Here is a 17,142-nt window from a genome sequence, read left to right as displayed (position 1 = left end):
CTGAAACTCAGCAGAATTAATTTTTGACACCTCAGAAGAAGCAAAACGAGAGAGAGAGAGAGAGAGAGATAAATAAAAAAAATTTCAAAAGTGTATAGACTTGTCATAAAGTTAAGATAAAATTGGCGCTCTTCTTGTTCTTGAGTAACGGTAAAACCAACTTTATTCGTAGAATACTGAAAATTTCACTGCTCTAAGATATCTTTTTGAGCCCTTTGAGCTCAAACCAATCTAGAAAAACAGAAAGCTTGCAAAAACTTCCTTGATGTTTGTTTTTTTGAATTTTACTGTTTCCTGATTTTTATTTTAATGAATCTAAGTTGAAGAATTACACAAAAGCAGCTGATCAGATACAGCGCAAACAGAGCTTTTAATATAGAAAAAATAAAAAAAATCAAAAATGCAATTTCTTTGAAAAATGCTTATCAGTTTTTCATGTTAATGTTTGAAAAACAATTACTTTATAGCTGAAATCAAACTAAGAGCACGTGTCCAAGATCAACATATGTGATTCCTTTGGGCCAAAAAATCAATTAATTACAAAAAAGCTTTTAAAAAATTGAAAAAAAAAGCTTTACCCACAGTTTTCCTATTGAAGTTACCATCACCAATACAAAGTCCTCAAAAAATCTTTACACTTGCCTCAAAAATTCAAAACTTCTACAGACAAAATCAACACCTAATAGGTTTTTCTATTGGTACCACTTTTTATCTTTTCTTACGAAAGTTTTCGATTTTGGCTGGAGAAAAAAAGTCGACCTGTAAACTAGCTCATTACATTTTTGTTGAAAACCTGGGCACAAGAGGGTACCTACCAGCCAATGAGTGGAAAACTCCAACCACAAACAAAAAACAGCCAACGTTGGACAAAATGCTCTCGAACGACTCTCGATGAGGCAAACAATAGAAAGGACATCAGCTAGAGAAAAATTTATGGTGCGAAAAATTCTGAGTTGGGAGAGATTCAAACCCCCAACCTATCTGCTGAGAGTCGCGGATATTGACCTCTACTCTACATGGGCTATGTACAATTTTTGATTGCAATCAAATTTATTTTTAGCAAAAAACTTAATTTCTGAATTCGCGCAAATCAAATCATTCAAAAAACTCAAAAAGTCAATCGTGAATAAGTTACTTAAGAGTTGAAATCGGAACAGTGTGCTAGAAGACACGGTCAAGCAAATATTTTTTCATTGAAAAAAGACGCAAATATGTGCATTAATTGCTTCAAACTTCGTTCGAGAGCAATTAACAGCTGTTGAAGACATCTGTCTTGTTCTTAACATTAACGCTGAATTTTGTTTGATGGACGAGTTTCGTGTTTTGTGAGTGTGTGTGTGTGTGTGTGTGTGTGTGTGTGTGTGTGTGTGTGTGTGCATGTGGGGGGGGTTTAGATTAAAAAAAACTTGCGAATCATATGCTATTCTTTAATTTAGGCATGCAGTCTAATTTATCTCAAACTCTTCACTTATTAGCTGAACATTACATGAACATTTGACATTAAAAAACTTTCACGAATGAGAGCGATAAAAAAAATGCAGCTATGAAGTCTACCGATTCCTCAACACTTTTTTTTTCATCTATGACATTCATCGGTGCCATTTTTCATCTGTAGCATTATCCATAAAGGGAACTAGGATAACAACTTTTGTTCCATTAATCTGTCCAAGAATTGTTTACCTTAGAATGTTATCCTTCTCAGCTTGTGGATAAACTGAGGGATCAAGAGTGAAGCTACACATGCATCCTGGGGGGTCACCCCCTCCCCCAGATTGAGCAGGGTACAAAATGAACGGCCGAAATGTTTCCTCATTAGCAGATGAGTTGTTGCTTTGTCGCTTGTCAACCAAAGAATATCTCTTGGTAACTGTGGGAGGGAATTTGTAGAATTGAAAAGAGAAGAATACAGATTCAATCTGGTTGCTATTTACGTCCAGAGTAGACTTCGAAAAGGCCAACAACTGGATCACTACTTCGTTTACACTCAGTGGATCTGACTTTTCTCTTTTTATGTCCAGCCTTGGAACAGGAGAGTCTGCATTTACGGACGTTGGAAGTCCACCAAAATCGTCTTTAGGTTGTGGAAACCCAGCTGAGACAATCTCAGCATAGCTTTTTCGGGACAACTGAAGAGGCCGCCGCTGCTCTAGAGCCCCCGATAACGCCGTCAACGGTGGGGGGTTCGGCGATGCTAGTTGGATCTGACGCATGTCCTCAGGAACTGTTCCAGACATTGATCCGGAAAAATGATCATAGTAGTTGCCAGCGAAAGTTCCTGGAACTGTGGCATCCATAGGTTGGTATCTTGGGGTGCTTCTTGTCAGTTCCTCTTCCCGGAATGAGGGAAGAGCTTGTTGATTTAGAGTGTCTTGTTGGAACTTGTTGGCGTAGGTGGCAGCTGTTGGGAGGGTTGTGATCATTGGAATGTGGTCTTCTTCTGCCATGAGCAGACCTGAGTTGGGATCTGTTCTACCCAACTAAATAGACAAAATAGTGAACAAATAAAGAATCGAACACGTCATCCTATGCGAATCCTCTTATCATGCACAAAACTATTCCTGATCATCCACAAGTCTAGTATGATGAGAAACAATGAGGAGCAAATTTAAGACAATTGCCAGAAAATAAAACATTCAAAACGGTTCTAAAACTGTTATCTTTTAAGATCTTGCGAGATAAGTCTTAAGATAAACGTGGTCATGGACGACTCTTAAGGAAAAAGCGATTTAAATTGATCGAAGATATAGACGAAGTATTGCCGCTTCACCGACGGAGAACCGCGTATTAGTTCGAGTCGTATGTTAGAACTTGGAAATGAGTTGAAAGTGATGTTTTAAAATCTGCCACATCAGAGATCAGGTATTTTAAGTGTTGCGAATGCGAGTTTCGACTGCGACGAAGAGATTGAAAATTACTCTATATCGACGTGAGTAGCATACAGATGAACGAAAATTAAAGAAATTAAAACAGCATGCGGATGAAGTGGTGAATTGAATTAATGTTCGGTAATAATTGTTTGTATCTTGAATTCAAATCTCAAACCTGCTGGTCAAGTTGTCCGTCGGCTGCCAAATGGTCAACTTCGTCCATACCCTCTTCGTTTTCGAATCCATCCTGACCCCTTCCAGCCTGCCTCTGTTTCTTCCTGCCTTGCTGGGATCTATTCAAGGATGATCTGTCCTTGGAGTAGTTAAGAGTCAGCTGCATGTGTTGAGTGAGTTTTGACTGGAACTTAAAGTTGAGCTCGTCTTCTTCATTTAGAGGCCATGAGTCTTCTTCACTGTCAAGATGCAATTCGCCTGAACAAAATAATTGGTGTGAGCAGACGATCAACAGCTAAAATGTTTGCTACCTGTGCAAGACTATGCCACAATGCCACTAGATCCACTAGATCATTCTGACACAATCTTGTACAGCGTCACATACCAGATCGGTGCTCCACAAACACAATTAGATATAAGCTCCCAAAGGCCGCAAACAGTATTTGAGCTCTAGTGGTCTAAACATGGCATAATTGAATAGAATATTACCTTGATCCTGACAGTTGTTCATGTTCCACTGTTTCACTTGAATTGTTTTTTCACAAGTTTCACCACCCTTCTCTTCATCAGCACTAGCCGTGGGCTTTTTACCCGCTACAGACCCGCCTGCTGCTTGTATCTGCTCCTTCAATTTCTGCCTCTTCTTTTCTACGAGCTCAGGTGATAGCTCAATCACTGCAATCAGTTGAAATACAAGGAAGCAATCTTTGTGGTCGAGCAACTCTTTAATTTCCACTTCTTTTGAATATTCCAGTGAATCTTCAGGAGCTGCAACATCTTCATCTTCGGATTCATCGTCATCAGTTTCGTTTTCTTCCACTTGCACTCTTTTTTTCTTACTCTTTGCACCCTTCGAAGTCGACAATTGAGAGCTTCGACTTTGCAGAGTTATAGTAACGGGTTTGTTAATCGTTGTATATCTATTATGACCAAAAATCCTCAGTCGCCATTCTTTCACTTTCCCCTGACTACCTAATTTGTCAACTGGACCTGTTGACGATGTTTCCGATGAAGTGTCTATAAAGGAGTCAACAAGGTCCTGGAAGAAGCCGGGTTCCTGAAACTCTCTCAGCTCTGAGATCAAGTCACTAGCTGCAATTTCGCACGCCTCCGAGGACACGCGAGCGATCCCTGTTGTCTGGGAAGAGGTGAACGTGACTCTTATCTGCTGAAGGAACAAGGAAACTCTCTGGCTCAGTTTGGGTTTTCCCAGGAAGTCACTCACTCCTGACTCTCTTTCCACACCTATGAAAAGTGAGTTGATTATGACAGAGAGCAGATTGTAGCAATGGAGCTGTGAATTGTGCTTCAAAACCTTGGGAGTTGAAGAACCAAAATAGGGAAAAACCGATTATAGAAGGAGCCAATATTGACTGCGAATCAAATCAAATTTGATTCGTCAATTTTGAAGCTTTAATTTTCAAATAAATAGTGCATGCCGGGTCATCCATTATGAAAAATTCCGAGAAGTAAAACTATGTCATATATGATCATTAGCAGCGTCTACCGGTAACAAATGTTTGAGTAAACGTACTCATTTTTGTAACCATATTTCGCTATTCCTATCTTAGTACATTGTACGTGTGAAACATACTTACAAACTTTGCGGATGAAAAGGGGCTGCTCTATATGGACTTTTCAGTCACTGAGCGTTGAAAACTGGAATCTATTTTCCGTCGCAAAACACTTTTTGCGGAAGCGCATTCGGTAAATTTGGCGCAATTAATTTACTTGTTTACAGTATAATCCCTCATTGTAGTAATCTATGTTGATAAAAGTGTCCTAGTCAAATCTGCCGGTGCACTTCACTTCGCTTCACTTCAAAAAGGATTAAAATTTTGTCAAATGCCCTTACCACCGAACGTAACTTCTAATCACAAATCTTGGATGTATTATTCATTCAAGCTATTTAGTTGCGTGTGGAAGCCACTTACACGAAATTTAGACGCTTTCCACATTGGATGTCACAAGACGGTGGGAAATACCAGCCACATTCTTTATAACTAGTTTTTTAGTACCGGTAGACGCTCGTAATGATTTGTGTGATTTCGTAGTAGGGATAATAGGGATATACATGATATTTCTTTGGTTCCGTAGTCAGATTGTTCTTTCATACCCAGCAGAGAGAAATCAAGGAAACTTCAACCCGGGTAACGAATATGAGCACAGCGAGACATGTGGTGCGTAGCCTTACCATACACCATACACAATAGCTACACTCAACTGAACTTTCGGCCATTTCTTACGCTTGCTTCTAATATTGAAGTTTGAATTATAATCGCTCACATCTGTTCACCAACCAAACTAAAGCATTAGGCTCGAACTTTTACTTTTTGCAATTCTGTATATGTCCATTTGCCATTAGGCTTACATTGCTGAAACAGTTTTTTAAGATTAGATTAACGGGTGCAATAAAATGCACTTGTTAGTAGGAAGCAAGTTGATCAAACACAACCTTTAAAAATTTTAGTTGTTCATTTTCATTGAAATCTATTCCTTCAAAGTGGTCAGAGAACTTAAAAAAAATTGTCTAAAAAATCAAAAACTATAGCAGCATAACTTGCTAATTTTTCTGTCTCGCATTATTGGAGTTACTATATAACAAAAATGACATTTCTTTGTTCAGTTGTTTATTTTTCAGACTTCAGACCAGTATACTTATTGTATAAAGTTGTGAGTGGTTTCATTTGACAACCAACGAGCGTGAAAAGTCTTAATAGATGTTTTTTAATATGATATACAGTTTAAGCGGTAAGAAGTAAACGCTGATTCGTTTCCCATTTCACGGCATCTCTCTCGCAAATCTTGTGGCGATAAAATTATGAGAAAAAACGGTGAAATGCGATGAACTATTTAAAAATATTCATCACGTTCTCTGCAATCTTTTTTTCTGCAATTATTTAGGTCAAAATTTTAGCCGTGAATTTTTTGTGAAAATGTGGTTTTTAGTGGTGACAAAAATTTTTCATCACATTTACCGTGCATTTTAAGAGATCTTAAACATCAAAATCCTAGAAATTTCAAAAACCAGTGCTGTGACCTCTGTAACTGGTCAATAATTCCGTTAGAAACCCGCCCCTCGTCTGTCTTAAAAACTGGATATTCACCAGGTAAAGCTGTTCGTTTTCCAACGAGAGTGTGTTCCTGGAAGAGTTGTCTCACTTTGCCACTTAGACTGGCACAACTGGAGGCCACAACATGTACTCTGATGTCTTGCATCTCTGACAGTCCCTTCGGGAAGTTACCACCAAGGCTGGAAAGAATTTAAATAGCTGCAATTGTAATTTCTATTAATTGGCACAGCATGGGATTTAATTAGAAGTCATTACAATAGGAAGTTTTGGTAGAATACGTGCTTTTTAAAGAACAAACTGTTGATTAACTTGATCAACTTTTGATCTTGATCCCTATTAAGGACAGATAATCAACAAATGTCAAATTATAACAAAAATAAGAGAGAAACAAAGTTGACGATTCAATTAACAGTTTGAAACTTGTTCGCAATTTGAAAACATAATTCTCGCTTTCTGGACACACTACAGATGTTATTGAAGCCCATTGATCCATAATAAATTGCATTAGTTCGTCTCACCTGTACAGACATCGGGGTGAACCATAATACAGTTGAGAGTAGTTGCTGCCTTCACTGTCAACACTCTCAGTAGCCGGAGAGAGAGGGTCCAAGGAGAGCACCCCCCACCCACACGAGATACTGTCCCCTGAGAGGGTGTTCACTTTGGCCACTTCGAATATTAAACTCACATCACTCAAGTCAGCCACTCTCGTGTAGAAGTAAAGAACCTAGGCAGAGATTAAAAAAAAAACACTGAATTCCGATCCACATCAACGAGTACAATTGATATTAGTCCGGCAGTGTAATTATTTAAATGGATTTAATATTTCCATATTATAACAGAAAACTTGAGTTAAATTCAAATTATGTCGCATATCTCAAAATAAAAATTATTTAAGTTTATAAAGTCAACCCAACCAGTAAACAGTAGTTCTAATTCATTTTCCAAATTTAAAGTCACGCCATGTTGAACAAGTAACCTTCCACAAAAAAGGGTTCCTTTTGTAAGCTGAGGAGAAGAAAGTTGTAAGTTGCTTGGGGAAACTTTTTTTGTCTTGTTTGATTTTAATTTCGCTGGGTAGTTCATTCCAATCTAGTATCGCTAATCTAACAAACGAGTTTTGCCTTTTGATAGAGAAAAATTTTTGGTCCCAGAACAATTTTTTTGTCCTTATAGACTCATGAAGATTCCAGGTGATTAAAGGACGTCCCGATGTTGGTGAAAAAGCAGGTCGTAACTGTTTTTTTATTTTCCAAAAGTATTGTAATCTTTTTGTTTTTAAAAAGAGTTTTACGGGTAGTATATTCCAACTGCATTTAATATCTTGAACAGATTCAAATTTTTGTCTAAAAAAGGTTGCTCGTAATGACCAGTTAAGCTGTTTCTCAAGAGACATTATTAAATTTTGCTCAATTGCGTGAATGATAACCGCTGAGTAGTGCAAGTGACTTAATACTAGGGCATTTAGGACAAGTATCAATAGTTTTTGTGGAATTGATCTTCTAATAGCATAAATTGTTTTTATTCCGCGGGCCATTTTTCGTAAGATATGTTTCACTTCCTCTTGAAACGTTAAATTGCTGTCTATGTGAACCCCTAAATATTTTACTTCAGGTTTCTCGTCTATTGGAATTGAATCTAAAATTATCTGTTCACTGAAATCTTTTCTTTTGCTCTTACCAAATATCATGAATTCAGTTTTAGAGGTATTAACTGTGAGGTGATGTTCATGAAAAAATCGAATAAGTTTGTTTGCATTTTGCTCTAACTTGATTTTGCTTTTGTCAATGGAGGTATCAAAAGTTAAAATAACGGTATCGTCAGCATATTGTATGAGTTCAGTTTCGTTGTCAACTCTTGTTGCCATGTCATTAATGTACAGATTAAATAGGAGCGGACCAAGTACTGTTCCTTGTGGTGCACCTCTATGAAGCATTAGTTCATCTGATATGCAATCTTGTAGTACAACAGATTGGCGGCGGTTTGTAACGAAACTTCTTAAGAGATTTTTTGAGTTCTTATCAAAACCTAAGTTGCCTAACTTGATATCCAAAATGTCATAATTGATAGAATCAAAAGCTTTTGATAGGTCAAGAAATGCTGCTGTTACAAAATTGTTAATGTCAAATTTGTTTCTGATGAATTCTGTGCAAAATAATAGGGAATCGATGGTAGAAAACTTTTTCCTAAAACCATATTGATTTTTACTTAGTAATTTGTTGTCGTGAAGGTACTGACAAATTTGATCCCTCAAGATGGTTTCAATGATCTTAGAAAGGCATGGGGTAATGGAAATTGGGCGATAGTTATTAGGTTCCTCAGGGTCATCTTTCTTGTATAGTGGTACAACATGTGCTCGTTTAAGCTCATTGGGGAAGCAAGATAATTTAATGCAGTAGTTCACAAGGAAATTTAGATGAGGAACAATGACAGAGCTTGAGTCTTTAATAGCCCATGCAGGAATGTTTGATGGTCCAATCGGTTTATTTCTCCCCAGTGCCCTAATTGCGTCATGACAGTCTTTTTCCGTTACATAGTGAAAGCTAAAAGTTTTTTGTTTAGGATTGCCTGTCCCAGAAGTCTGTAGTGGATGCTGAGGGCCTTGGAATTTTCCAAGTGCAGAGAAACGATAGTTCAACAGGTTAGCAATTTTTTTTGTCTGGGTTACATAATCACCAAATACATTTCTCAAACTGTAGATTCTGGGTTTTGTTTTTTCAGAGTTTCTTACTTCATTTATCAGCATCCACTTTTTTCTGTCACTTTCTGCTGCTTCAATAAGATTTCTATGAAATCTGTTGAAATCGTTGTCATTAGAAATACTAAACTGGTTTTTTAGATCAAAGAAATTTTCATAGTCTTTATCATTCAAAAACCTATCTCGATCGACCATCAGTTGTCTTGATTTTCTAGTTAACCATTTGTCTGTTAATGTAAAAAAACTTTTGTCATTACGGATAAAACATTTTTTAATTGGAGCGCTTTTCGAAAGTGCTGTCGTAAAATTTTCAGTCAAGCTTGTAGCATTGAATCCAAGTTGTTCTGAACATACATTTTTTGCCAGTTTTGTTGTTCTAGGCAGTGTTTAAAATCAAGTGCATTATAGTTCTTTTTATCGAAAAATTTTTTCTGTATTGGTACCTTTTTAGTTTCAACATGAAGCCCTAATAGACTTAGAGTAGCAAAATGGTCACTTTTTACTATGCTATCACAAATTATAGTGTCGTTTATAGTTGAACAGTCAGTAATAATGTAATCAATAAGGCTTTTGGTATTGTTGCCCCGGTTTAAACGAGTAGGAATGGTTTGGTTCTTTATATGTAAATCATAGGGAAGTATTACTGTTTCAAGCCTAGATCTTTCCAAGGTATTTAAATAGTTAATGTTATAGTCGCCCAGAAGTATTATCTTTTCGTTTTTCGTAATTGCATTATCAATGTTAATTGCAAGTTGGTCCAAAAAATCAGTGCTGTTTTGTTTATTGGGGTTATAAGTAACATTCACTAGTAAGGATGGACATGTTGGTATTTTCAATGAGACCCATACACTCTCAAAATTCTTCGTAAAAAGATTCAAATCATTACGAATTTTTGGAGAAAAAATCTTTGGAACAAGCATCATAACTCCACCACCTTTTTTCGTTTTCATTCCGGCAGGCGAAATACGGTCAGATCTGAAACAACAGTATCTTTCTTTTTCAGGATTGAAAACGTTTATATCATCAAACTCACAAAGCCATGTTTCTGTGAAACAAAAAATGCAGTTAGGACCAAGATCGTGTACTAGTGTGCGTAGTTGTTCTTTCTTGCTAAGAATGCTTTGTACATTTAGATGATAAATTTTTATTTCTGACTTTCTTCTTAGAGTCATTTTGATAGACTCATTGTATGTTAAAATAGGTCCTGGGTTTGTTTCTATATCACCAGCCCTTAGGAGTAGCGTTAAGCCAATCAGAAAAAGAAATATAGTAATAATTTTACATCCTACAAATAGAAACCCTGTTTGTGGAAGGTACTTAAAAGCTTTTCCAAAGCCTTCGTCTAAAGTTTTTGTTTTGCTATGTAATGTACTTGCCACTGTTGACGCGGGAATTCTTGAGGCCAACAGTAGCAAAACTAAATAAAAACATTTTGATTGTTGGGTTGACGAAAAGAAGATGTTCAATGTCATTTATAAACAATTGCAACAACAGTTCTCAAAATCATCAGTATTACAAATTATCGTTTATTGGAATGGGGGTCTTTGATAGGACTGGGCATAATAGTTAGAAGCACCTTTATAGTTTAGCGCGGAGTAACTTTGATTCACAGGCTGATAACTATTGTTATAATTCGATAAATTATTTCTGTTTGTTTGGGGGTAGTTGTATGGTTTATTTCAATAATTAGAGCTGTAGGCGTTTTGAGGACTCTTATTAATCAGGCTTTTGTTTTGATAGAGTCCTTTGGGACAGATGCTACCATTAGATGTCAAAAGAAGATGAGAAAGCAGCCAGTTTTTGAGAAGAGGCACACCATGCTGGTAGTTTAAATGCACATTGTCAAAATATAAGTAATTATATCCAATGGAATCACTACCGTTATGATTATCCTTGTTTACTGCACTATTTACATTTTTAATATTAGCATTAAGAAAAGATATCTTGAAAGATGGTTTATCGGAATAGTAAGATGTAATAAGATTATTGATTTCATCAATTTTTTCATTTTTATCCCGATACTGCTCAACGTTTTTCAATGGTGGTATTTCGCAAACAACGCAAACATCTGGATTGAATTTTTCAATGCATAAGTCAATTAGTTTTTTGTGCTCAAGGAAATTTTCGTTGGCAGATTTACTATTATGTTTCAGCACGTTGTTTGTTCCGTCTTGAATTACTAATGTTCGGATTTTTTTTGGGTCGTATTTGTTCAAAACTTTAATTTTTTCGTTGGTAGTGGACCCACGATAAGCATGAATTGCGCAGTCGATTGGAATAGATTTGTCGATTTCAAGTTTGCCTATTATACTACTGCCAATAACAAGGTTTTCGCATTCCGGTGACAGTTCTTTTTTTGGGAAATCGCGAACCAATTCGTTCGCCTCCGTCATGGTGCCTACTGTTTTACATTCTTTTGCAATTGGAACCCCACCCTGAACCGTCTCACCCCCTACCAGTTGGGGATTAGCCATATACAAACCAGACTCCATCATCTTGGTAAATTTTGTAATTGTATCCTCTATAAATTTCTCTTTTTCTTCCAATTTTTTGTACGTTTTGACATAGAGCTGGTAAATTTCTTGTTTGTTCAGAGAGGAATACTGTTTATCATCGATCATTTTTGTTTATTAAACAATAATATTGCTTTACTGTGTGATTTGAGAGCTGTTATGTGTTTAGAATTGCATGAATAATGCTCAGAATCGAGTGTTTTCAACAAAATTCTTTAAGGTCAAAGAGGAGAAGGTCAGACTCTTTAAGGTCAGTGAGGATATTGTTCGAAAGTAAGAGAGAAAGAAAGAGCGACTGTTCTATAAGCAGTCAAATGAGCGTCTGATAAGCAGTCAAATGAGCGTCTGATAAGCAGTCAAATGAGCGTCTGATAAGCAGTCAAATGAGCGTCTGATAAGCACTCAAATGAGCGTCTAAATAAGCAGTCAAATCAGCGTCTGAATATGTCAAATGAGCGTCTGATAAGCAGTCAAATGAGCGTCTGACGGGTATACATTTCCAAGCTAATGAAAAATTTTTCCCTGAAAAATTTTCCCTGATTAAACATTTTGGATTTTTTCCGTTTGTGCCCCCCCCCCAGTACGTTATGCAACCCCCAGTTACAGAGCAGCACGTGTCAGTTCACAGTAAATCATTAGGTAAAAATATACCATGTGCGTCTGGGGGTTGCAAATAATATGCACTCACTAGGGTGAAGGGGGGCGCAAACGGAAAAGACCCAACATTTTCAACTATACAAATCATATATTCTCCTTGCAAGCTAGTTAGGTAATATCTTTCACATACTATTTTACCAATAATAGCGAACAATCAAAATGACCAACTAAAATTTTCTCCATTGTTTTTTTTTAAAATTGTTTTGCATACTTTAATTTAAGTATTTCACCGCAAATCAAGCAAATATTTAACAATCTGGTTCTATTTTGTGAACTTTCAGGTTTCAAATCATCAAAAAGGCAGCCAATATCTTGGAGTGGAATCTTACTGTCGAAATGGATCTCGTTTGTTCAATCATATGGAAAAACATATCGGGTATCTTCCAACCCCGGGCCGAGGATACCTCATGCTTTTGTTTTATCGTGGCTTCTATAGTTTTCAGGTTTTCCATTTCGGTTAACCCGTAAATGTACCTCATTGATGTTAAGATTCCAAGTTGCGCCGTCTCCATCCACCTTTCCTTTACTTTTAGTTCCTGACTTGGATTGCTGAGGAGTGGTGGGTAGGGATGCCCAGACATTGCCCAGGGCTGTCTTGTGTGTTAAACTGAAGAGGGTGGCATGAAGTGTGAACTGCATCTGTTTGTTCACACTCTCACTCGGCACAACCAGACAATCAACCCTTCCTTCAACATTCATAAAAAACGGCTGTAGAATATACATATTTTTGAGATATTGGTTGGCAGTTCACAAAGTCGTTGTCAGTCGCCCGTGAAATGCTATATAAAGCCACTCGCTATTCAAATACAGCTTTTGTTTTAAAATATGAAATTTTTCGAGTCACGTTTCCGTGTCGTTGCTCTGATTGAAGGGAGGGCAATTGGTTTTTAAGTATTTAATGTTGCTAATTGAACAGGTACCAAAGTATTACGAAACGCATAAACCTGAACTCACTTTTTGGCGGATTTTCCCAAAACATGTTCAATCATGTGCAAGGATGAAAAGTTCTTGGCAAAAATACCCTAAATATTAGGATTGTTGCCTGAAAACTTAGAAAAGCTTACCGTAACCCCATAATAAAATAGACAGGTTTAATTCCTTCGTTGTTTACGAAGAATTCCCGTTGCACCGTCTCTCGAAAACCTTGGCAAGTTCCCATTTTCTTCCCACTTTTTTAAAATTCCCCACAGGGAAATTCAAGTGGGAAATTTTTGGGATATGCAAGTTTAAGTAAGTATAAACAAGTTCTCGATTTTTCCCGATGGGAAAAGTGGGAAACACAATTTTACCATTGAGATTTTCGAGTAAATTAAATTTCCCCACTGGGAAATTTGGGGAATTTGTAAGTATCTCACCGGGATCGCCGGGATTTAGGCAATTCTAAAAATATAACAACGAGGAGAATAATGTTTTCATGCCCGACCAAGATGCGAACACTGGAGGCTATAAATCCAGCCTTATATATTTGTCAAAAGAGGATTTGCGCAGTACCTGCAATCTGGGCTTCCAATGTGAATAAACTCTACATTGGTGTTGCGTCAGCAGGCTAAGAAAAGGCTCTCGTAAAAGGTAAAAAATAGTCCTTGTAAACTATACGTAAAACTTCTGGAAATCTGTCTTCAAAGAAATCCGCAATCTGATGTAAATGTTACCTAACGCCTTTTTGTTAGAACACCAACTCAAACTAAAACTTCAACTTGTATCGTTCAGACTGTGCAAAGATTTCTCTTGCAATTAATACGTACAAGTTAAATAATTCATACGTATTACCTTACGACGAAATTTTTCCTCGGAAACAACAAGTTTGAATAGGATAAAAATAAGTCACTAATTCTTCAATAGAGAGGAAAACAACATTACAAAAGATGGTAATCTGAAAAATTGAAACTTCAGTCTGATTTATATTTACTTTGCCCAGCAAAACATCAGTCGTTTTTGACATGAGAAAAGAATTTGAGTGTAGGTAATCCAAAATCTCAAGTTGAGCGCAACTTATTCTATCTTCTATCCAGGAAAAATCAAGTTCGTTTAAACTTTCATTCAATTGAAAAGAACTTACTGGATGAAGTGACATTAGAAAATTGAAAAAAACTGCTAGAAGCCGAAAAAAATAGGACAATCTAATTTCTTTTGTTTTGTCGGAAGTTCCTCAGAAACAAAAAAGAATAAGTGTAAATAAGCCAAAAAAGAGCATCCGGAAACTAGAGGGACAACATTTTATTTGTTTTTTGGAAAAGTGGTGTAAGAAAACAAAAAATTCTTCTGAAATTATGTTTTGAAATGAAAGTTAAAGTTTTTTTTTTACATTGTTTGATCACTTTTAAGTTTAACTAATTCTATAGCTCAACCACGGATCAAAAACTAATGTTCATTTTATATGTGCACATTTTTTTGTAACAAGAACGAACAGTTTCGAATATAGAATGTCAACAAAAATAGCAGCACTTTTGTATGCTGATCTATTTTTGTAAAGGAAAAGAGCGAATTTGACTAAAAACAGCTAATCTGATCCAAACATGTGTTCAGAATGTATTAATATTGCATCAAGCGTAGAATACGTTTGATTCATTAAAAGTCAGTTGAACATCAATTTCCCCCCTAATGTAAAAGACTATGAGTAAAAATGTACTAATTGAAAAGTCAATGTAAATGATGTTTTATAAGTGAACACGAAAACAAAAATAAAACTTCAAGAACAAAGAAAAAGTTTTCTACTAAAACCCACAGAATTATTGATAAATATAAAATAAACGAAGTTATTTTTTCAAAGGCATAGAGAAAATGTCATTAAAAAAACTCATGAGTTATTAAACGCAAACTATTCATTTATTAAAATATATGAGAAACAGTGTAAAAAACTCTGCCTAATTTTCTGTTTTTTCTTAAAAAAATCATAAAAGTGTACGACAACGCTCCAGTGAAGTTCAAAGAGTACATTTGATTGAAAGAACCCTATTTGAAGTTGCTTCTTTTTCGCATTGCAAAGCCCAACACCAGATAATTAAGTATATCTTACTGTAAACTGTCGACTGATTGAGACAACAAGAAAGACAAACTAGAGCAAAAAATTAATTAAGAAGCTACAGTCGTGAACTTTCAATCAATATCAGATGTCAACATCGGGTATCCTTCTTCTTGATCTTCAGTAATATGGTACTAGCAGTGCAAAAAAGTTGTAAATATGATAAAAAACAACGGAGAAACTGAATTTTAGTTGGTAAGATACGAGTAGTTTTTTCAGCAGCAAAAGAAGACTTTGAGTTGCAAAACTAGAGAGTTTCTGACATCGGGAAATTTTTAGTATGACGGCTATTTTTGCGTTGTACTTGAAAGTTTTGGTACTTCGATTTGCGGAGCAATTCATAAAAGCAATGGTTTGTGGAAGTAAACAAATCAAAAGAACTTAAATTTTGCCAAATTTTTTCTAAAAATAGTTTAAAATTCCAAAAGTACTGCGATGAAATTTTCATTGGCTCGACTGCTTGTCGTAAACGAACTTAAGCTATACTAGAATTTGAAAACAGAATCGCAAGTGTAAATTTCATTTTTTTCTTACATTGGGTGGCGACATTAGGTGCTTTACGTAATTTACGTGAATAAGCTACAAGATTTGTTTTTCAAATCTGACAGGTAAATCATATACATGATAAAGTGCAAATTTTCTTTGCTCTAGTTTCTCCGTTTAAATAATTTTGCTCGACAAGTACCCAGACGACAAAAAAAACTTTTCAGCCTACTGATAAGACAATCTCTGATCTTTTTTGGCTACGTTAAAACGACGCTTATACAAATAACCTTCAAATAATATGCACCCGCTAAGATGGTGGGGCATAAACGGAAACGATCCGGAAATTGATGTTTCAAAAATTTATAATTCCAATGTGCAAAAGAGAAACATTTTAAATTCATGTATGTGATTTATTTTAGATTTGTAATTTTTCGCTGCAAGTTTTTTTAAACCCATTTAGTTCAAAACTGAAGTTAACAAAACCAAAAGTCAGAGCGTTTAATTTATGTAAGGTCAATGCTTAAAACAGTGGTTTTATATTTTCAACGCATTTAACGCTGATCTTACATAAATTGATCACTTTCACCGATCATTATATACACCTTGTCCTGGGGATAATAAAAAGGAGTGCTATCATTGGGCACTATATTTTCAACGCGAATATTGTATATATTGAATATTATGCATCTAATAATCGGGGAGCAGAATAGAAGATGAGATCCTGAGGATCTTTTCCGTTTGTCGGAGAAGATGCGACCCTGATTGGAGGAGAGAACTTACCAATTGCAACTCTGATACAATGCACTGAGTCTGTTTCTGCTCTAGATGAGGTTGCCTTGTTGTTGACCTTGATTGTAGTACTCTGTGGTGCCACCAACACCCTCCCCTCTACCCCCCTCTCTGAACCCCTGATCTGCATACCACCCCAATTTCCTGGCAAACTTCGTGTGTGTATTGAAAATAATACCGAAGAGTACTCCTGTGGATGTAATTGTTTTAAATGAACTACAATAAAGAAAAAAAAATGAATATTTATAAACTTTCGAATTGAGTATAATGTACCAGAAAGTGAATATCTAATGGTAATAGATCTAAATTAATAAGTCAAATGCAGCAACTCTATCACCCCTTAAAAGGCAAGATAAGGCAAACGTATGCAACAAACTGTTTTTTGGAATGCCACTCTTCTTCTTATATTGACAAAAGTAGAATAACTCCCAGCAAATAAGAAATTAATAGACACAAATAGTGGCTAACTTCACATGCGTAATGACAAAAACTGTTTGAAGTATATCTGATTACATTTGGCATATGCGCTGCGTGTGATGCATGTATAGTTGATGTACACTATATACATCCGTACGTTTTTTGTGTACTTGCATGAGCAGAAAAGGTGTTATAAACACGTGCGTTTTTAGTTGAAGCTTTACTACTTCAATCAAAATAAACGTTGTTTGCTGGCATCATGTTTACACTATGGGAACTTATGACTTAAATAAAATAACACTCAAAAGTCGACCCCCCCCCCCTCCAACCCCCCACGCCCTCCCCGTGTAAGAATAATGAGAATAATGGGGTCTTCCATTATAGCCCCCCAGCATAGTGGTCTGATAACGTATAGCCCCACCCCAAAACATGGTAATTATATCAT

At 36.2% G+C, this 17,142-nt stretch overlaps 1 protein-coding gene across 1 annotated transcript in view; it reads right to left on the bottom strand.

Moving 5' to 3' along the window:
* LOC142346230 (nephrocystin-4-like) overlaps nt 1-16,844 on the bottom strand; it is a 36,408-nt gene extending 19,564 nt beyond the window's left edge. Inside the window, exons 1-7 of the mRNA XM_075398745.1 lie at nt 16,272-16,844; nt 12,458-12,669; nt 6,634-6,842; nt 6,149-6,294; nt 3,531-4,286; nt 3,043-3,299; nt 1,681-2,477 (exon numbers count right to left, since the gene is read on the bottom strand). Of these exons, the coding sequence (XP_075254860.1) occupies nt 1,681-2,477; nt 3,043-3,299; nt 3,531-4,286; nt 6,149-6,294; nt 6,634-6,842; nt 12,458-12,669; nt 16,272-16,410 (2,516 nt within the window). The 5' untranslated portion in view covers nt 16,411-16,844. The remainder of the gene's footprint in view (nt 1-1,680; nt 2,478-3,042; nt 3,300-3,530; nt 4,287-6,148; nt 6,295-6,633; nt 6,843-12,457; nt 12,670-16,271) is intronic.
* Between the last annotated feature and the right edge of the window lie 298 nt (nt 16,845-17,142).

The sequence above is a fragment of the Convolutriloba macropyga genome, chromosome 9 (genome assembly GCF_964194025.1).
Source record: "Convolutriloba macropyga chromosome 9, txConMacr16.3, whole genome shotgun sequence".
NCBI lineage: Eukaryota > Metazoa > Xenacoelomorpha > Acoela > Convolutidae > Convolutriloba > Convolutriloba macropyga.
Note: the sequence above shows the minus strand (reverse complement) of the source record. Positions and strands in the feature narration are given on the sequence as shown.